General features: G+C 36.8%; 1 protein-coding gene and 1 pseudogene across 2 annotated transcripts in view; both read left to right on the forward strand.

Annotated features, from left to right (window-relative positions):
• Positions 1 to 7,433, forward strand: part of LOC132108062 (tumor necrosis factor alpha-induced protein 2-like) — a 27,875-nt pseudogene extending 20,442 nt beyond the window's left edge.
• Positions 7,434 to 10,528: 3,095 nt separating this feature from the next.
• The window catches only part of LOC132108064 (mediator of RNA polymerase II transcription subunit 13-like), a 29,310-nt gene continuing 16,795 nt past the window's right edge, over positions 10,529 to 23,043 (forward strand). Inside the window, exons 1-9 of one of the 2 annotated variants that reach the window (XM_059514537.1) lie at positions 10,529 to 11,210; positions 13,479 to 13,713; positions 14,813 to 14,981; positions 17,975 to 18,120; positions 20,959 to 21,156; positions 21,233 to 21,427; positions 21,827 to 21,986; positions 22,105 to 22,212; positions 22,308 to 23,012. In XM_059514537.1, coding sequence (XP_059370520.1) covers positions 11,142 to 11,210; positions 13,479 to 13,713; positions 14,813 to 14,981; positions 17,975 to 18,120; positions 20,959 to 21,156; positions 21,233 to 21,427; positions 21,827 to 21,986; positions 22,105 to 22,212; positions 22,308 to 23,012 — 1,985 coding nt within the window. In that variant the 5' untranslated portion in view covers positions 10,529 to 11,141. The remainder of the gene's footprint in view (positions 11,211 to 13,478; positions 13,714 to 14,812; positions 14,982 to 17,974; positions 18,121 to 20,958; positions 21,157 to 21,232; positions 21,428 to 21,826; positions 21,987 to 22,104; positions 22,213 to 22,307; positions 23,013 to 23,043) is intronic. The other variant, XM_059514538.1, reaches the window with a different exon arrangement.

Raw genomic sequence — 23,043 nt, forward strand, 5'->3', positions numbered from 1 at the left:
TAATGGCCCACTGTTCCTGGCCGTCCCCCTGAGATATTTGCAGCAGGTTTTAGACACTGGGTCTGTTGTTGGAACAAAATGTAAGACCTGCCGAATGGCATCCATGCACCTCCGTGTAACAAGTAAATCATCTCCTAGCTGGAACCAAAATAAACAAACATTTCCCATTGTGAGCATGTTTCCATTACAGCACATTGTTTTTGCAGGCTTTGTATTGCACCCTAGTGGTCATGATTTATATTATGGAAATCAGAAAATAGTTATTTTGTTTGGTGAGTGAAGTAGCATTGAGAAAGATGTTTCAAGAGTTTTGAATTCACTTAGTTTTTACTGGTGTGTAAATAACACATTTTTTAAATATATTTTTGATTATAGAGGCTAAAAGAAGACCTTGAGAGATCTGCAGCAGTAAACAGCAATTTGGGTTCACGTGTTGCTCAATGCAGTCTCAACGGATTGGCAGATTTCCTGTACAGGTGGGAAAGTGACACTTGAAATATGAGACTGCCATTCAAATGTTTGGAGTCAGAAATTAATACTTTTATTCAGCCAGATGCATTAACTTGATCAAAGGTGACACTAAATAATTCTAGAGTGTTACAAATTACTGTTTTTATTTCAAATACATATTGAACTTTTATAGAAAAATATTACAATTGACACAACAATTTAGCATTGAGTAGCAAATATTTAGTTTTCAACATTGATAGTATTAGAAAATGTTTCTAAAAATCAGCACATTAGAAGGATTTCTGAAGCATCATGTGACATTGAAGACTGGAGTAATGATGCTGAAAATTCTGCTTTGCCATCAAAAGAATAAATAACATTTATAACATATTCTAATAGATTTTAATTTGTAATATACATCTATTTCAAGTATTTTACAAATACGGTGACATGTATGTACGTAATAAAAATAACCTGCAGTTAAACATTTGGTATATTAAACTGGTATACTTAAAGTGTGCTAAATTGGAAAAACTTATTTTGCACTTTAATTGTGCAGAAGTCCAACTAAAGATATACCAAAGTAAATTTGATCATGCTAAAGTGGAGCTATTGCATATAAACTTAATGTACACTTCAAATATCTTGCATTTAAATACATTAAAACACATTTTAGGCTTAATAATAAGAAATATGCAGTGTGCACAAATATTACTCCAAATAAAGTTGAATTATAGATATCATTAAAGTCTCAAGCGATATGTAAGTAAATATATTAATAGATTTCAACTATACTTAGTATGAAATAAATGTATTTTAAATATATTACTTTTATGTAGTAAAAGTAAAAAAGTACTTTTTTACTTTTTTACTAGGTATAATAGTTCACAAACTTACTGTTTTACTATGTATTAGGCTTTATATGGGGTTCCAAGTTAGGAGCCACAATTATAACCCATGATTGGCTAGCAATGACTAAAAATGTATTTATTTCTTAGATAAATAAATGTTCATTCTTCAGTTAGATAATGTGTCATACTAACTACATGCCATTCTTAAATGCATTGTTTTTGCTGCAGTTTTCAGAGAAAGGTGGAGATGTTCCATGAGATGCTCGTAAACAACTGTGAGGTAAATGAAGATGGTTACATCGCTAAAACCATCGCTCTTGTCAACTGCTGTCCAACATTCAGGTAGGCTTCCTTAAGATCCTTTATTTCCATGATGTGTGTTTTTTTATTATTATTCTAGAATTTTTTATAACATAAACTGCTGTGTTTAGGAGCTTTGTGGAGCGTTGTGGCCAGTGTGACCCCTCAACCAGCGAGGACTCGATTCGTAGAGCCAACACAGCTCTGGACAGGATAGTCAGCTTGAGTGTGCGAGTGCTGAACGACAGACTTTTTGAACATATCAGGGTGAGGCTGCCACAGATCACCCCACACTTCCTCACATAGAAATGCACGCACGTACATATTTTTCAATACCTTATGTTTTTCTTGCGTCTCTGTCCAAGAATATAAAGAATATCTTATCAGCATTTCCCCTATGGGCTGTTCTCAAGGATGTTGTTTTGCACAGCTACTCTGACTCTCAGACACTAAAATAACAGCACTATGTGAAAAACACTAGTGAATTAGATGTTTCTGGCCTGACGCCGAACAGTATTCAGTGTTTGCTGCACAGACTGGCATTACCAGCTCTCATGGGCCACATAGTTTCGCTGCATCCTTTTTTACCAAGATGGGACTCAAACAGGAAGTTAGCCGCACTCTCTTGACTCTAAATATGAAAGCACTAACATCCTGGTGAAGGCAAATATAGTACATTCCAGAGTGTACTGTGCATGTCATTCTAATCAAGATCGTTCTGTCTCATTTCACATAGCCCTTATTTGATAAGCTGATTAAACGAAAATGGCTGAGCAACACTGAGCCTTTTGAGCAAATCGAGGCGCTCATAAAAGAGCACTTTAAGAAGTTTCGCAGGATGGACAATCCACCTTATGAGGTAAACTAAGATGATTTCTTCCCTCAATCTGCAAATTTTTCATAAATGATTCATAAAAACATGTGTTTCAATGCTTTGTCAAGTATGCTTTGATTCTTTAATTCTTATGTCTACACAGCCCTTGTATTGTATTGGTTCATCACAAATATTTTTGCACGATTACTGCTTAAAACCTATATAGATCTCTCAACCTTTTCTTTTTACATAAAACAATTTCAGCTCAAATCAACTGTATGTCTAATTGTCGATTTAGCCATGGATAATGTACCATTATATAATGTCAACCAGTTATTATCCAAAAATAAACCACTTTAGGGTGAAATAAGATTGATCTGTTTCAAATAAGATTGATCTGTTCTCTTAGGTCCTGGTTGGGGAGGTGCACCGGCGTGTAATGACTGAATATGTGCGGGCCATCATGAGGGGAAGAATCATCTGCACATCGCTCAAAATGAGGAAGAGGATGGCTGGACGCCTTCGTGACGAAGGAAAGCACCTAAAAACACTCTTCAATGAGCTTGTAAGTCACAAAGATTTCTCCTGCTAACATGGGGAGCTTTTTCTGAAAGCATCGATAGCATTGATAACTGTTGGTTACCACAGAACTTTTTTTTTCTTTTTTTAAACGCACGCCTGTTCTGTTAAATAAATAAAAAAAAGTCAGATTTTATATTTATATTAATATTTCAGATATTAAAAAACTTTTATTTTTTATATTTTCAGATTTTGTTTTTATTTTAGTTTAGTTTTTAGTTTTGTGATGTGCTTTTTTATTACTTTTTAGGTTTAATATATTTTTATTTCAGTTTTAGCGTTAGATTTTAACTAATTTCCAGTTAGTAATTTTTGTTATTTTACATAAACCTAACTAAGTTCTAAGTTTTGTTTAGTTTTATTTAACAATAACCCTGCTGTGATTAAATATGTATTTAACTAGTAAAGTAATGCATTAATAAATTTACAATTAAATATTTAAATTAAATACTAAATACGTTACTTTTCTAAATACGTTACTTTGTTTTCCCATTTATTCACTGACATCTCTCCTGTCCCTGTGTTGGAAGAAATCGGGAGTGAGGTACAGAGACAGAGGTTCTCCCTTCAGTCTGAGGCTTATTCATTTCACTTTTGATGTGAAAAAGTGCTTGCAGTTGCCAAAAATAAAACTTTTGTTATTAAAAAAATATAAGCAAGCCCAGACCAGGTTACAAAAAGTAATGCAAAAGTAACCTGCGTTACTTTTCATAAAACCTAACTCAATAAGGTAGTTTTTCATACAGTACCGCAAAATTGTAATGCATTACTGGTAACAAAGACACCATAAAATAAAGTGTAACCTCATTTTATTTTTATTAGTATGGCATTTTTCCTATTAAATCCTTATTCCCAGATTCCCAAAATGTCACGTCCTGTTTTGAGCTAGATTCGGAGTATGTTTTAATCACTCATACACCGTCTCTAGCCGACAACTTTCCAAACAGAAGAGATTCTGAAGAATGGGTTCTGCTGGAGTGGGCATGGAGGCAGACGGACAAACAGGGCTTTGGCTCCAAAGGGCATCTCTGTGACCCACCCAAACGCTCCTTTCCCCTGTGCAGCGTCTGCCTCTTGCTTCAGTTAAAACATCTGTTTGTCACCTCGGTGGACAACAGGATGCCATTGTTTATGGAAGTATGTCCTGGCCTGGGTCTTTGAAGTCATGACTTGCCTTTAAGGTCAAAAAGAGAGTCAGGAAGAACTGCCTTGGTGTAATGGGCATTCAGATATTTACCCTCAATTGGAACAACATGTGCTCCTATACTTAATCCTCTAGGTTTTTGTTTTTCCAGAGACAAGGGTAAAAATAGTCTTCGGGGTAATTTGGGCGCTGTGATCTTTGGCTATCTGTCAGAAGTCATTGTATAATGTATTTTTGGAAAGCGTCTTTAGTACCAGGCAGTCGTGTTTAATCTTAACGTTCATCTGTACATTCCTGTTGCTGTGTATGAAGATTTATCTGGTGACTGATCTGATGTTATCTTTGTTCGTCCCCATCCAGGAATCCTCCGCCTCATGGCTCGACAGCGCTATTCCTCACTTATCGGAGATCATTCTTTTGGAAGACACTCCCTCCATCCAAATGGAAGTTGGCGTCCTGGTACGGGAATTCCCTGACATACGGTGAGTGTCTTGAGGGGCGGTGTGCCACTCGGCCGGGACACATTGTAAGCCCTGATATGATTAAGGTGAAAAGTGGAGAGCTCGGGTCATCTGACAAAACATGGTCATTCTGTTTGACAGCAAAGAGGGGCTTGTAAAAGCAAACAAGACCTTTGCAGTTTCCTGATTTTTATGGGAGGCTGTTTGGCTACCCCAGATTGGCATGAAAGGTGTACAGTTGCCCAGCTCTGGATCCTCACAAAGACAAAGCAAAAACACAGGAATCCTGCCAGGGCCTGACCTAAAGCGCCACGGTTTAACCTAGAGAAGGCAGTTGCCTAATCAAGATCCCTATACTGCTGCAGAACCCAGAGGAAACTCTCTTTTGTGGAATGTGTGCTAAATAAAGCTTGAAGCTACAAATACATGACCCAGATGTGCTGCTATTGTTTAGCATTAGCAACACCTTTGGGTTTTAAACTGATGAGCGTGTGGAATCTCTCCCATCTACCGTACATACAGTACATTCACACATTTTATGATCTACGGAAACTTTGAATAAACAGGAGCCAACTCTGGGAATGTTAAATTAGGATTCTTTGCACCCTGTTGTTTCAGCTGTACATATATATATTATATATCAGGGCTTGACATTAACGCTTCTCCGCTTGTCCGGGACAAGTGAATGTTTTGGACGGGCAAGTGAAAGATTTATTTATTCGCCCAATCGGACAAGAAACTTGAAAATGTCAATACCAAAAACAATAATAACTTAATAATAACTGCCTTTATTTGTGATATAGGTATGTGATATATATAATTTGCGATAATATGTTAATTGGGGTTTTAACGATGTGCGATTTGACATTATCGAGTATATTGCAAAAATCAAACAAAACGCACCTACAGTGCGCACGCAAACATTAGGCCTATGTAAAGAAGTCTAGTAGGGTGACTAGTGCATGTGTGCATTTTTTCACTGCATGATTCAATTTTAAATGCATGAAGAATGTTCAGAAAATTCAAGATATAGTTAAACAATATCACATGAAGATCGAACATTGTTTTTTTTGCTCCAAAATTCAGCATGATTACAAATGTGATTTTATAAAACAAGAAGTTAATATTAATAGACACTATATTGCCTGTTTTTGATCTGTTTCGCCAACAGAAATAATTCCAAACACAGCCACGGCACTGTTTTGCGTCTCTGAGCAAACATGACGGTGATTCATTCCTGAATCAACTGTTTAAATGATTCGATTCGTTCAATCGCATACATGCAAAACAAAGCATGTAAAGAGAAATGGACTTAATGAAGGTCTATTCCAGTATAGTTTCAGCTCTGACCACTCACCATGCGACCATATTACGGTTTAACTAATGCAATAGATGCAGTGTTTCACTTATTTAGCCACTTATTATGATGCCGTACAGTTCTTGTTAATATACCAAAATGCCTCATATATGAGTCAAGAGTGAATAAATCTTTCTTGTGTTTCAGGAGGAAGCATGTTTCCGCCATCCTCAATATCCGTGGGATGACCCGACAAACAGAAAGGCAGGAGATCTTGAATATAGTGAAAGACATCGAGAACAGCGACAGCGTCATGCGGGTGTCCCGGGACAGGGCTCTCTTTGCTGAGGTGCCGGTGACGTCAGAAGTACACTGTCTAAATGTAGGCCTGAGCCGCGTGGCCCTCACCGCCTCGTCCCTCTTCTCCAGCATGCGGTTCCGGCGCAGAAGGACTCCAGCCAGGGAAAACCAGGATGACGTGCTGTAATCCATCTTAAATGGATGCTGGAGTCACCCAGCACACATAGAGCACTGGAGCCCATCAGCACAGCAAGTGTTTGCATGCGCCATGGTCATATCGTAAGGACATCTTACAGATGCACAGGATTGCAGGTTCTCTGAGAAAACTGAAAAATGACACTACAGTTGGCATCACTACAACTGTTTTTGCACAACTAACATTGCAAAAGCTTGTGTGAAATACAGTGGCACCAAAAATGTTTTGGCACTTTTAAAAGTGTATGATCGTCTTTGCATTATATTTCAAAATATCAAACCAAGTGCCATTTATTATAGAAAAAAAAATGTTAAACACTTTTTTTTTTACATGTAGTTTGTAAGTGATCAACAACATTTTGTTGTTGTAAAATGTTAGTGGAACATGTTCTTAAATATCACAACAAATTGTCTTAGGACCCATTGGTTAAGAGTCAAAAAGAGATCTGTGAAAAGGTCTATCCTCATTTCGTTCCTAATACAATGAAACTCATACATTCTGGGTATCTAAAAATGTCCAAATAGTCTTTGGGGCCACTATATGTTTTTCTTTTCTCTAATTAATGTATGTTATTGTCTGAATATATAGTATGAAATGTCTTTAAGGATCTTAAATTGCAGGGGTCCGAGTGTGTATTGTAAAAAATATATATATAACTACTGATCAAAATAATGCTTGGTTTTGGCAATTATTCGTTTTTTTTTATTATTATTATAATCATAGCATTTATCATTGTGACTTTTGTGATCTTAATTGATAGTTATGAAATTGTTTTTTTGTTTTTGTTTTTTTTTGCACATGACTGAAGACTGATTTTAAGGTACTATGCAATTGCAGTTATCTTTAATCTTTCAATTATTTTTATCATATTTAAATGGATAATTTTGTGGTCCAGTCATCTATTATTTTGTCATGAAAGATAAATGTATTTTGTTTGAGATCAGATTTACCTGTGAAAGAAATCAAGAGGGACTATTTATGTATTGCAAGACTTATTTATTGCACCTGTAATTTCATTCATCTGTAATAAATACTGAAAAACAACAACAATGGGAAACAAATAACTACAACCGAAAAAATTAATTGATGAATGATTGTATCACTTTAGAGACACAGACTCAGTGCATACAGACATAGAAGCTTTTTGTGTGTTTACCTTTAATACTGATGGACAGAACTTTTCAAACAACATTTATGGATTGTGCATTTACTCCGCCACAGAGATTGTCTTCGAAAAATATTTTTTTTTTATCCAACTTGTCTTTTCAGCATATTTGATAAGTCTGTATATGTTGCTGTGTGAGCACCATGGAAGGAAAATTTCAGTAAACTTTATAGGGTACTCTGCATGTTGCTACATATGAAAGACTTAAGACTTTTGACGTAAACTGATACTTTGGTTGGAGGAAGAAAAATATTTTACAATGTACACATATTAAATCACAAATGAATAAATGACAGAGGATCAGATATTTCTGTGTATGTGTGTGTTCATGAGTAAATCTTCCACTGAGTGTGTCAGATACACTGGGAGCTTGTGTGTTGCTGTGATTCGCTGGCTTTGACGTCACATCGACCCTCACGTCATCACCATCATCATCATCATCATCATCCAGGTTGCGCGTGTTTTTGGTCTCCGCTGTCCTTGGTGCTGAGCGCAAGTCCAAAGACGCATGCGCAAAGACTTTAGACAGACTAAATATTATTTATAACAGTGAAGAGTACAGTAATCAGTCATATTTTTAAAGAATGCTATGTCTTTGTTATGTATCTGAACTGTTTTGTTGTAGCCTACATCTGTGTGCTCCAACTTGATTTGAAAGTCGATGACAAAACCATCATCGTGAATTAACAGCTTGCTTTTTTAACAACTATTGATCAAAACACTTCATGAGGGAAAAATTAAATAAAATTTTGAATAGCTGTGAACACAAATATCAAACCATGTCTTTGGTCAATACAACAAGTTATTAACGATCGTTAATACACCTCAGCTTTCATACTCGAGCAGCATGTAATGATTTTCTATCATTCTTACAAGATAATATATATGTGCGGCACTGTCGTGTAATAAAATGCCATTAACATTATAGATCTGGCAGCAGTTCTTCCATGTGGGCTTCTGACGAATATGGAGTAGATTCATCCATTAACTGTCATGCATGAAATGGTCTTGTTTTAAAACGATTATCGTTTCAGTAGCCTAATTAAAAAAAGAAAATAAAAATTGAAATGAATTCTGCAACTTAAAATGTCGTTAGCTACAGGTAGGCTATTTATAAAATGTTATATTTATATATATATATATATATATATATATATATATATATATATATATATATATATATATATATATATATATATATATATATCAATATATGTATATATATATGTATATATATATATATACGTTTATCTGATGTAATGTGCATCTGATGTAATTATCTCCGTACTGCACACTAGATGGCGCACTTCTCTCACACACACACACACACACAAACGCATACAAAATCACTGACATCACACGTGTTCGAATGTACCAATGTGTATTTTTAGCTTACTATGTGATTAATAGCAGACCCTGTCACAAATGTACTTTCTTTTTACAGTAACTCATGACATGTCTCAAGAGAAAGAAGGCTGTCAAGAACCTAATGAAACACAAAAGAGCGCCCTTAGCATGTCAAAACACACAGCAGGGAAGAACGTGGGAATGGGTCAACTTAATGAACCCATAATGGGTGTGAAAAAACACCCCATAAAAGAATAAAACGCTTTAATGATGTCTCACGTTTAGGCAAAAATAATTGTTTCATTTTAAATGACAGTTTTTGACTTGACATGTTGTGAACTTTTCATTGTCAGTCAAAACGAATGAATTGGAAAAGTTTTTTTCTCTCTCTTTTGAATAAGAACAGCAGTTCACTCGTTTACTGACTCTGCTTTAAAAAAGTCCTTTAGCCCCATTCACCAAAGCCTTAACATAGTTGTTATGATTTTAATGACAATATGTCGTCATGTGTCCCTGCCCAGCTTCGCTCATGAATGATTCAGAAAGATTAGTTTCCATGCTCACAATAAACACAGCTCACCAATCAAACATAAGGTAGATGAGAAGCTGGTTTAACAAGTGAAACTGGAATAAATCAGATAGACAGCTTCCAAGATTTTGTAAACAAAATATTTATGTAGAGCATATAAAAAGTTATATAAATCATCTTAATTAACCTTAAAAATACATACGTTTTGAACTGTAGAAAGGAAATAAGTGAAAACAACTTGATCCACTTTATTTTATCCTTACCTGGTTATATTTACCATTAGTTTTTATTGTCATTCAAACACATTCAGTACATAACATTAAAAACTGTTAGCATCAAAATCATTGGAAAAAGGGGAAATATCTATCTATCTATCTATCTATCTATCTATCTATCTATCTATCTATCTATCTATCTATCTATCTATCTATCTATCTATCTATCTATCTATCTATAATATTGATATTATGACTCTATTATATATATTTAAATGATGTATGATATCATTGTACATTGTTATACATAAAATAACAATACCATGATAAATATTGTTATCTTGGGGTGAAGTGGGAATTTTTTTATTATTTATTTATTTATTCGTTCATATTTATTGTAGAAATACTGCGTCTCCACATTACATAAAACTGTAAAGATTTTAGTATAACCTGCCAGTGGTTTTCAAACTTCCAGGGGGTCACAAAGGACTCTGTTAAAAGGTTTAGAAAATAAAATAAGTAAAAATAGGTTTAAACTAATTATCTCATTATTGGCGATTAAAAAAACTTTAAATAAAAATTAGATAAGAAAATAAATTAATAAATAACATATAACAGTATGTATAATATTATAAGTAAAATAAAAAAAGTAAATTGTAACTTGATAGAAACTACAAATTACACAATGTTTTAAGTAATTTATCTAAATTAATAATCATATCTATAATAATAATAATAAACTATACAGACGGCTTTTCAATTTTTGGATCCCATCTAAAAGATCACAAATGGAGTTGAGGGCTGTATTGGTGAGTCGACTCTTCTGGAGCTTCATGAATCCGGCATCGACTCTTTGCTCTGTCGAGTCGGAGCCGAGTAGAGTACAGTACAGTTGAGTGGAGTAGAGTTGTGTCCCTGCGGCCGCCATTAAAGGATGCGACCAATGTATTCAAACAAACCTGTGAGACACAGCTGAGCATAGCACAGCCTCTTTTAACTGTACTTTTTAACTAGAACCTTTTACTTCCATCACCAGCGTCTCCGTGAATGGTCGTCGACGACAGTCCGAAGACCTGGAAAAGAACGAGTGATTTTGATTGAAATTTGAAGCTGAACTCTTCTGGCTTGAACTGTTTGTTGCTGCCTCGCTTAGCTTAGCCTGATGCTATGCTAAGCTAAAGGGGGAGGGCTGTATTCACCTCCCTTCCCCCTCGGACTGCTGAAATTACATTTTGTTTGATGTAACAAATCTTGGGGGGAGAACAATATCTCATCGCGGATCATGGTAAATGCGCGCGGGAAGTTTTCAGCGCAATTTTTCCTAGTAAGTGAGTAACCTCTAGCGGAGTAACAGCGGAGCTAAGCTAATTAGCTCGCTGGACGCGAAGCCGTCCTGCTGATCGTGTCCGAGAAACAGAGGCCCGGTCCAAACCACCTCGCATTATCTATTCCTGGGATCTGAAAGAGAGGATGGCCCGCCGGACTGAGCTTTGATGATGAGTTCTTGTTTTGTACCCAACGGGGCGAGCTTGGAGGACTGCCACTCCAATCTCTTCTGTCTGGTAAGAGATCAACTGACTGAGGGCCAGAAGCCATTTTTAGCCGGCCAGTCAATCAAACAAACAGAGGCCTGTTGATCTTAATACGAACTAAAGCGCTGCCAGTTTGTAAATATATATTTGACATCCAGGCGTGTGTTTGTGTTGTGTAGACTGAGGCTGGCGACTGAGATACGGCTTTGTTGTGTTATTTAGGTCGTGTTTGTTGACGTTGGTAAACACTTTCTGAACTAACTGGCTGGAACAAACTGCAAGTTGTTGGCATGAAGTTACTCTTAAAGAGAAAACCAGCTTTAGAGAGAGTCACACCAACAATCAAATCCAGGACACTACAAGCAAAACCATTATTAATTTTCATGTAATGGCTAATTTTGAGATTATAGGATGGTTTGCTTTCAGAACATGTCTTTCACATTTCACATTTATTACATTTTGTCTATCTTTGCTTGTAGGATTTAATTATAATATATTATTTGATCCAAAAATTATTTTTTTTTTTTTAGACAAAAATCTCCACTTTGCTTACATAAACCAAAGTTGACATCATTTCCTATCTATATTTTGAAGGTTTTTACAGAGTGGTTATAGTAAATAAATATTGTTTTGGGTGCTTTTTTTTTTTTTTTTTTTTTTACAGGTAATTGTTTTTCATCATAACATTTTATGTAAGTCGAATTTAACTGCCCCAAGTTTAAAGAATAGTAATTTTTTTGACATGGAAAATGTAAACAATGACACAATAACTACATTAACTCATTGCGTACATAATATCTAGCTAGAGGTGTTTGTTTATATATAATTTTCTTGGTTTATTTAACATTTTATTCCTAAACAGTGAAAATATATTTGTTTTTCTGGCTGTTGGCGATACTTTCTGATTTATGAAGTCATAATAAGAAATCTCTGTTAAAAACCTTTAATATGTCAATAGATTGAAACAAGTGTTTTAAACTAAAGTTTCACTTTCTGTTCTGTAAATGTATGCATATTGTTTTGCATATATATTTGACATATAACATTTCAGAAACTTTTAATAAAAAGAAGTACAGTGATAAACCAGCTATGGTAATAAAGTGATAACTATTTGTTAAAAGAAGTTGGGTTTACTCTTCATGTCACATTATTATAATTCCTGATATTTGTAAACATAGTCAAGAAAGAACAGGTCATAATAGCCATTTAGCTTTGATTGTGCTTTCTGTTTTGTTTCTGTTATGAACTAGTCTGATTATCTGCTTGGTCATACTAGTAAAGCTTGTTCAACGTTTTATATGTAATGTGTGGTAATAGAAGTCTCATTTTCCTATATACACCTACGCTACTTTCTTCAATTAATAGTTGTAGAGTAATCTGTGAACAAGTGCAGAGTATTCATGATGAGCTTCCTTTCTGCCTGGCCTTTTTCACTTCCTTCTTGTACCAAAAGTTCATATTTATATAGACCTATTGGATAAACTACTTGCATTACACTAATCCAGGCCAGACTGTGAATTTATTAAAATTGAACAGATTATGAGTTGAAATGTCATCTCATCTCATCTTTGTTTGCGGCTTATTATAGAATTGGGGCTCGATTTTACATCAAAAACAAAAGTGTAAAAACAGTGCTTTCTCAGCAAAATTACGATTGGTTTCAGTTTATATTTTTAACCACTGTTAACACATCTACTAGTTGCTCAGCATAATTATTACCAATGTGACTAAAGCTAATCTTATTATAACATTTTTAAAAATGCATTTTAAAGTCAAGACACTCTTATTGCAAAAGCTGTAATTTATGGGACAACAAGGCGATTTCAATCACAAAATATTGTGTGAGATTACAATATGCTTTCCCTTGTTGCATAAAATGATTTTTGTAAAGAAACTTTGTTAGAAGTTTTTATTTTTATCATCAATGCAAATGAAATAATCTAGAATGTAGAATGAATCGTGGACAAGCAAATGATGCATATGAGAAAACCTTTCAGATACTTACCCTTCAATTGAGCAAAAGTCAACCTTTTTCAGAGTTTAATGCTGACCGTGGATTTCAAATAGGCCTATATGTTGATTCACAATGTGTTAGATGGCGTCATCTTGCATTAGTCACAGAAAAACTTCTCTTACTTGTCTACGTTTATCAAAGTTACACAATCAGACACTTAGATTGCCATTTTGGCTGTGTTTTTGCCTATTAATCCTAGTGGAGTTATTGCTTTCTCACCGGTTGCTGAGCCGTCCCACATGATAGATTTTTCTAACACATTCTCCCTCTCTCTTTGCCTTCAGGCTGACCTCACCGGGATCAAATGGAAGTGTTTTGGGTGGCAGGGCCCCACCTCGTCCCCCATCCTCTTCCCGGTGACGGAGGAGGACCCCATCCTGTGCAGCTTCAGTCGCTGCCTGAAGGCAGACGTGTTGAGCGTGTGGCGGAGGCACCAGACCCCGGGCCGGCGAGAGCTCTGGATCTTTTGGTGGGGAGACGACCCCAACTTTGCCGAGCTCGTCCACCATGACCTATCATGTACGTCTGCTTGCTTGTTAAACTGACACATGCCTTCCAAACCATAACATGTATATACAACATTAGAAATACGTGTAGTTGGAAACAACGTTTTGCTTGTCAGAGGTAAAGCTGTGCTTGATACTGAATGTTTCGTAGCTAAATTGGTGGTTAGACTGGAGGTGTTTTTCCAGACATTAGTCATAGACCGGTTATTGATATTGCAGTTGTTGAGGTTTGCTAACTGCATTAATTGCAGTTGCGTCAAAGCAAAGGTATTTAAGGTTTTTAGTGTGCCTGCAGTGAGACTTTATTTTTCTTGATATTTGCATAACAAATAAGACCTTACTCAATATATATAAGCAGCTCTCATATGAAAGAGGAAACTGTGGTTAATGATGAAAAGTTAACGATTCTTATTTAGATTGGCTGGCTTGGCTTAATTCTTTTTTTTAGTTTTAGTTTGAAGGGAGATAAAAAAATCTGTTTCTCATCAACCTTTTATTACTATAATAGCTCAATCAATACTTAGTCAATAAAAAGCTAAGTGAGGTTAATTTCCTGGTTCTTTGAATTATTTGTTCTCTTATAAAACTCTTTCAACAACAAACACTCTGAGATGGAGCTATAGGCAGGGCTCAACCTAAAATCTTGAGATTCAGGCCAGTAGACAAAACCGTCACCTAACAGACCATTTATGCATTATTGTTTGCAAACTTAGGTGATAATTGCAAGAATGACTTGATAATAATATTTTTTCTGTGTACCAAGAATATAATTACAAAGAAATCATCTGTGTGCCATTTGTACAACTTGATATAATTTCTAGCCATTATTGCCTAATAAATTATTTTGTCTAGCCTAACATTTAATAAGAAATAGACTACAATTAAACATTTTGGAGTCAGTTTAAGTGTTTGCGTTCACATTTGATCAGTTGTATTGCTGTATAAAAATGTTAATTTTTATTATTAAATAATTAAAATAAAAGTCTGAACTACGTTGTAATACATTTTTTTTTACCATATACATTGAGTAACTACAAAGTAATGTGAAGGGTCTTAATTGGGGCAGCAGCAGTTGAGCATGTGGGTATAATCGAGTCCTCTGTGTCTCACAGGTAATGAGGACGGTTCGTGGGATAGCGGCCTGACCTACGAGTGCCGAACGCTGCTTTTCAAAGCCATCCATAACCTGCTTGAGCGCTGCCTCATGAACCGATCCTTCATTCGTATTGGCAAGTGGTTCGTCAAACCCTACGAGAAGGATGAGAAGCCCATCAACAAAAGGTAAAGGAGACATTGCGCAAACAGAGGCCGCTGTTTACGTTTTGGTGATAACCTGGTGTGTTTTCATGCTCAGCGATGCGGATGCATGCTGTAAGCTGCAGCATTTAACAGTATGATCCTCACTGTTTGTCACAGCAGACGAGTGACATCAGGCTGTTGGCATTATTGTGTGAGGAAGAGCTCCTGCTCTGGAAGCCAGCGATTTTGTCGCGTAACCTCCCGGGATGCTCTGTTTGTTTGCATGAGAGTAGCACCAGAGCATGTCGTCATCCTAATGAAGTGCCTGTCTTAAGTGAAACATTCGAATAACGTAGGGAGGTGCGGCAAAAGATGCGGTCCATTTAATTGTCTGTCTCATTTGAACAGATGTCATTGGTTCCCTCAGGGCAGAGGTGTTGTGGTGTGTCTGTGGGTGGGAGGATATGGCTTCCTGCCGTGGGTGTGTGCACAGTGCACGTGGTGTCCGTTAAGGATGCAAGAGCTGGAAAGTATGGCTGCTTCCTCCGTCGAAGTTGTAATGAAGAGCTTACTCTTCTCACAAAACACTGACTGTGCGGTTTCACACTAGGTAGGTCAACAGGAACCACCATTTCGCTTTCACTTGTTCAGCTCTGCCTGAGCTTAAAAAGATGTCAGACATCCAGAGTTGAACATTGGTACTCATGGCTTTCTGGTGATTTTTTTTATTTTTTTTCATAAACAAGGCAGAAAGGTGCTGCTAATGCTGTTAGGTCAACTTGAGCTCTGAAGATACACTAGCGTTTAAAAGTTTGGTGAGTTAAAAAAAAAACATCTCTTATGTTTACAAAGTCTGCATATGTTAGATCAAAAATATAGAAAAAACAGGATTAGTGTGAAGTTTCTTTACATTTGATATATGGAGCACACAACTGGCCTTAAGTAGAACGGATATATTTGTAGCAACAGCCAACAGTACATTGAATGGGTCAAAATTATAGATTTTTCTTTTATGCCAAAAATAACTTGGATATTAAATAAAGATCATGCTCCATGAAGATATTTTGTAAATTTCCTACCGTAAAAATATATCAAAACCTAATTTTGGTAAATGTAATATGCCTTGCTAAGGATTTCATTTAGACAATTTTAAAGGTGATATTCTCAATTTTTTTTTCTCGATTTTTTCGATTTTTTTTTTGCATCCTCAGATTCCAGATATTCAAATAGTTGTATCTCGGCCAAATGTTGTCCGATCCTAACAAACCATACATCAATGGAAACTTACCTATTCAGCTGTCAGATTATTAAATCTCAATAAAAGGGTGAAAGGTTTTGTGGTCCTGGGTCACATATATGCATTTTCAATTTTAATAAAAGTTGAGATGTCTTAACTGTAACTTTTAATCTATTAAAAAGTATTAATTACTTTAAAACAAATCATACTCAGAATCAGAAAGAGCTTTATTGCCAAGTATGCTTGCGCATACAAGGAATTTGTTATTGTGACATAAGCTTCCAGTACACAGAGACAACAACACACAGACAAAAAAAAAAAAAATTTTGGCAAATGTATGTGTATAGACAATTGTGCTATAAATGATAATGGCATAGGATTGAGTAAGATGCAGGGATGTACTAGGATACTAGGTACTAGGGATGTACTGACATCAAGCTTTAGAATGGTAGTGCATACGCGTTGGAGTGCTACCGGTCTGTGTGAGGTTTGTAGTGGAGAGCTGGAGGCGTGTTGTAAGGACACTGCTAGACAGACATTTGAGGAACGCAGGCTTCCCCATTTCTCTCTCTCTTTCTTGTTCTCTTATTCGTTCAGTGCATTGCACAGAGTGATGTTGGCGCTGTACCCTCTGGTGTTACCAGGGGTCAACACTCGATCCCTCCAGTGAGAGCATGCATGCACTGTTGGCTTAAAGGCAGGAAGTGATGGTTCTCTGTATTGGTGTTTCTGAATGAGAATGAGCTTCTGTGTTCAGGCATGCAAACAGAGAGCTGCCACTGTAGAGTTCTAGAAAGTCCGATTGTAAATGCCATTAAAGAGAGCATTGTTTGTCTGTAGTATAAGAATATTTGCCACAGAAATCAAACAATGACTTAGAATTTGATGTACATTATTTATATTAATATATATTTTAAATGTTCAAGGTCCAAAAATGTAATGCATTGATGAATTGTTCACCATAAGATCAAAATGCATTTAGAAAGTCAGACAGGATGAATTTCCATTGCAGTCTGACTTTAAAAACTTCTGAAGAAGCCTCAAGTCAGTATGATTTCAGAGTTATTAAAAAAAAGAAGCATCCTGAGCAGAAATCCCACTGTTACCATGGAAACAGAAATGGCGGCAGAAGAGCTCATCTGCAGCTGCCCACTCCCATGAAGCATTGCAGATGACATAATTGTTTTCCCACACAGACTAACTGTACATTTTTATCCTTAATGATTAATAATGTATTGTGTATATTTTACTGTTGTTGTTTTTGCTGTACAGCATTGCATAGTTCATTCCCTTATGAAAGCATTTCAGATTCTCTTTAAGAATCAAACAGTTTTTCAGAATTTAGGCTTCTGAAAAAAAACACACACAAACTGTGGTTTCGGTTGGTGTTTTCTGAATGCCTGAATTTGATCACTCATCATCTGGATGTTTGGTTACACTGTAACAGCTGTTTAGTCTAGCCTTTGGGTCACACATTCACAGGTGTTGGGTTGTTAACTTTTAGAAGTGCAAGTCTTTTATATTTTTTCTAGGATTTAATTAAACACTTTATAAAACCCCAAAGTTGAAGACTCATGCATCTAATGTTGTAGTATTTCCTAAACCTTTTCATAGTACTCGTGGTCAAGGTTCAGTCACTGACTGTAGCTCTCCGAGCACTAAGCCTGAAAAAACACTCTGTGAAGACCTCAGCTGTCAACACACCATTCTCAGAGACCTCCAGGAAGTGAGCTACTTTCTCTCAGGCTTTAACTCCAGACCCTCGAGTGATCCTCCATTTGTTCCTCCTCCTTTGCAGTGAGCACCTGTCCTGCTCCTTCACGTTCTTCGTTCATGGAGACAGTAACGTGTGCACCAGCGTGGAGATTAACCAGCATCAGCCTGTCTATCTGTTGAGTGAGGAGCACCTGACTTTGGCCCAGCAGAGCAGCAGCTCGGTTCAAGGTAGGAGCTTTGCTTATCAGTAGACATCTACACTGTGTCTTGATTGTTGCACACACAAATCATTCCTTGTTGGTTAACAAAATATTTTTTTTATTTATTTTTTGGTTGATATTCTATATTTGTATCATAGTTATTTCATTTTCCATTATCTAACACTCACTTAGTTCATTTTTAATAGCACTAATAATTTGTTAAATGTACAAATCTCAAATATTATTTTTTTTCTGGCCTTTTAAAGTTTAAGAGTCAGTAAGAACTTTTTTTAGAACTTTTTTTCATAATTAAACATTAATTATGTTTAATTAATTAATGCTTAGTTCAAGGATGCATTACATTTATCAAAAGATTTGAAGTCAGTAAGATTTTTTTTTAAAGAAATTAATTATTTTATTCAATGATGCATTAGATTGATTAAAAGTGGCTGTAAAACTGTAAACATTTTCTAATGTTATAAAAGAAGGCTATTTTTAAATAAATGCGGTTCTTTTAAACTTTCTATTAATTAAAGAATCCAGAAAGAAAATCACGGTTTTCACAAATGTTTTGAAATGCACAACCGTTTTCTACATTGATGATAGTAAGAAATTGTTCTTGAGCACAAAATCATATTAGAATGATTTCTGAAGGATCATGTGACTAATGATGCTGAAAATTAGTTACATTTAAAATAAAATTGAAAAATAGAGAAGTAATATTAAATTATAATTTAAAATAACTTAAATAACAGTAATAATAAACAGTAAACAATACTGTTATTTCTTTTGTTGCAAATAAATGTTTTTTTGTTTTTTTAAAGGTAGTGTTACTGTATGTTGCAGTTGTTCTACTAATTCTGATTTCAGAATCAACTAGAATCTACTTTTAACATTCATGGCCCTTTTGCGGCTGTTGGTCCAGACTTGAACCTGGATGTGGACCAGACTTAAGTGTCTATATGAAAATAATGCAGTTAACTCATTTGCAGACTATTATTTTTTTTACTGACTCACATTACTCACACCACAGTTGTATTGATATACAAAAAGCGGGAAGTTTAGTGTTCACCGTGAATCACATAATGACAGTAGACTTGAAAAAGAAAAGATGAAAGGCCCTCCCCTTTGTTCTGTTGTCTTTTTTTGTGGTTTGTCGTTGCCTCAGCAGTCAGACTGGTGGCAAACACGTGTTTTCTCCTCAGCTCACGGCACAGGCCTACATTAGTTAACACCTCTGAGACGCTGCTTCTCTCGTGGCAGTCATTATCTCAGTGTAGCCCCACTGTGGCCCTGATGAGGTGTTTTCCAGATTCAGTACTTCTCTGCCTTTCAGCTTTGTTACATCACCACCGTTCCCTCCAGGGTGCTGAGTTCTCAAGCTTGTAACTAGCATTAACGCTTGGAACAGTATGTTTTACCCTGAACAAGATGCATCTGTGTTTCTTCTCAACCTGTTCTCCCATGTTCGATCAGCGTCAGTCCTTAATCCACCTTTAGAAATGCTGTTATTCCAGGTTAAATACAAATTGAGCTCTGATGTCAAAACAGTTTCAAGTCATTCCATGATTTTTGTAGGATATGTATTAAGAGGAAAAAAACCTCTTTATCTTATGCTTGGTTGTGCTGCATTGTAAGTGGCTAACAGTCACAGATTGATTGATTTCATTTGGTTTTTTATTCCAGCTGTTCTAACTCTAATGGTTGAAGATTGACTTTGGCAGAGCTCGTTCACAGGGCTTGTGCTCAGTTGTCTGGCTTGTGTTAGTTCATTAACTGTCTCCCCAAGGGCTCTAACGCTTATGTTAGACTCCTGTTATGTGTTTTTGCAAAAGCAGTAATGTTTAATGCCAAGTGCACCCATTCTTCTTATCACTTCATATTTTATTGTCTCAAATAATGGAGCCAAACATCCTGCTTATCTACATGGAAATTGACCAGTAATGTAGCTTTTTTTTTTTTTTTTTTACTATAGCTGCAATGTGATCTTTCTTGCTTCTAACAATATGCTTAATTAGCCTATTATAAACTTATATGATCTCTCTAGCATTGTGAATATTTTTTGTAATTGCTCGTACACGTGTTGAGACACGCCAAGTTTTCACTTGCCTTGTGTGTTTGGTTTGTGTTAAAGTGTCATGAAACTCGCTGTATCAGCACAGGTCAGATCTCACCACAGTTTTGAATAAAGTGTAATTGTAGGTGTGGAAAGCTTCGGAAGTTGTAGGAGGAGGCGTGGAGATAATGCAACCGTTTGTGTTCCAGTCAGTTTAGTTTAGCTTTAAAAGAACTGCACGCAAATCTATTAAAGCTACACTTTTAAGAAATAGTTTTATTCTGAAAGGAAAACTTAAATTGATCAACAGAGTGACAGGAAAGAGGTTAGAAATGCTACAAATAAAAATATTTATTCTTTCTAACAATCAGGGGGAAAATGTATCTTTTGTATATTTTAAAATATAGTTTAAACATATTAATTATATCAGGGTTATTATATATAAAACTTAAATTAAAAGCATAATTTTTTTACTTAAAAAATGTGAACTTAAAATATCAAAAATGTTTATCATAAAACTGAAATAAAATGTAATATATATATAAAAAATATCTCGATATTAAAATATCACATGGATACAGACATATGTTAACATCTAATAACATGTTGCATGACACTTATTTATTGTCGTGTTTCAGATCTAGTGTGAACTGAATTATTGACAGATCTCTTGACTTTCGTTTTATGGCTTTCTTTGTGGCCTTAAGCGATTCTCGTTCTCATGTTCTCAGGTTACCACAAAGTGAACTGAGACTTTACCAGGAAGTATCACACTTGCAGTTATCTCATATACTGTCTGTTTTCCCCCAGTGATCCTCTCTCCGTACGGTTTGAGCGGGACTCTGACGGGCCAGTCCTTCAAGCTGTCAGATCCACCGACCCAGAAGTTGATCGAAGAATGGAAGCAGTTCTATCCCATAGGCCCCAACACGAAGGAGGTCACGGACGACAAGATGGATGACCTCGACTGGGAGGACGATTCCTTGGCTGCTGTCGAGGTTGTTGTTGGTAAGTCAGCTGAACAGATGAACGTCATCTCAATTAATGTGTAATAAGAGTGCAAGTAATCATTCATGTGGTGCAGCTGGAGTGAGGATGGTGTACCCAGCCAGCCTGGTGCTGGTGGCCCAGTCAGACATCCCGGTCGTGGCTACAGTGAGCTCTTCCACCTCCTCGGGCTCTTACTCAGGAGGTCAGCACAGTCACATGATCCATGGAGATACTGGCATCTCTTCAGTCACTCTGACTCCTCCCACTTCGCCTGAGGAGGCTCAAGCAGGTACCACCACTTTATTCTCAATTGTTCTGAAGAAGTGAAGAAAAACACTTGATTTCCCTCCATTTGGGTTTGAGTTAATGGATGTTGTTAACACTATGTGATTGATTTATGCGTTTTCTTCTTACTACAGCATAATATTACATTTTAGATGCTGAGAAAAATCTATTGATTATAAAAAAAATCTCTTTGGATGCTGGGATTATTTTATGTCATCAAAAAATTATTGTGGAAAAAGTAAAAAGCCTATATTCACATGGATTTAACATTAACATTTTTATTTATTTTTTTATTAAAATGTTCAGTTATGAATTATGCATAAGACCAGACAATCAATGCACTTGGATTTTCTGCTGCTGTCAAAACATTTAGCTGTAATGACTTTTCCCCCCACCATTGCAGTTTCTCAGCCTGCCCAGAAATGGGTGAAACTCTCCACTATGTCAGGCGCCTTTAATGTGGACAGCAGCAGTCATCACGGAGGCAAGATCCCCCGCCGGCTAGCCAGCCAAATGGTGGAGCGAGTCTGGCAGGAGTGCAATATGAACCGAGCCCAGAACAAGTATGAATATAAAAACTTGCAGCTTGACTGATCAGCCAGAGCAAATTACCTGGCAATGGGAAATTTATTGAGTAAAAACAAAGCAACTTCAGGGGTTTGGTATGGTTTATTTTTGCAGGAGAAAGTTTTCAACCATGTCTAATGGAGTTGGCGAGGAAGAAACGGACAAAGCTTCTGTTTGGGACTTTGTAGAGTCGTCTCAGAGGTCACAGTGCAGTTGCTCAAGGTATGCTCATGCTGCAACAAATGACCTGTAATTAACAAAGATTAATGTATGAATGTAGCCAGTTGATGACATTGAGCTTTCACTCTTCATTCCAGGCTCAAGAACCAGAAACAGCGGGCATGTAGCACCCCAGGGCATCCTCCATCTGCTGGCCAGCCTCCTCAGCCCTCTACCAAACACAAGATGGCGGAGAAGCTGGAGAAAGGAGACAAGCAGCAGAAGAGACCCCAGACACCCTTCCACCACCGCAACTCTCTGTGTGAAGAACAGCCCAACGTGGAGCAGGGAGATGCTGTTCACAGACTGTGTCTGCAGGGCCACGAGGACAGCCGCTACCCCAGCCTCCATCATGCTGACATCACCTCCAGCAAAGCCTCAATGATGCACAGCTCAGCTGATGAGATGGCTGGCTCCCCTCAGCCCCCGCCACTCAGCCCTCACCCTTGTGAGCGCGGAGAGGAGACGGTCGACGGCCTAAAGACTTCCTCCTCGCCCTTGCACCAACACTTCTACCCTCCTTCCTCTGAGCCTTGCCTGGTGCCCCAGAAACCCCCTGATGATTCTCCATTAGACCCTTTACCCTTACCCTGCCCTCCTCCATACCCAGAGTCCCTAGAAGCTACTATGTATGTGGGCTCTGCCATAAACCCCAACGAGGACACAACGCATAACCCCTGGAGGTACTTTAGGGTGCCTGGTGGGAAGAATGCAGATTTCCACACACCTCAGCTTCCTGTGGTCAAGCTTTATGAAGATGGTAACAGGGCCGGAGGCCAGGATGGTGTTGTGTCAGTTACAGAGTGAGTTCTCTAGCCTTGTGCACTAAATAGT

The sequence above is a fragment of the Carassius carassius genome, chromosome 28 (genome assembly GCF_963082965.1).
Source record: "Carassius carassius chromosome 28, fCarCar2.1, whole genome shotgun sequence".
In the NCBI taxonomy this organism is placed as follows: Eukaryota; Metazoa; Chordata; class Actinopteri; order Cypriniformes; family Cyprinidae; genus Carassius; species Carassius carassius.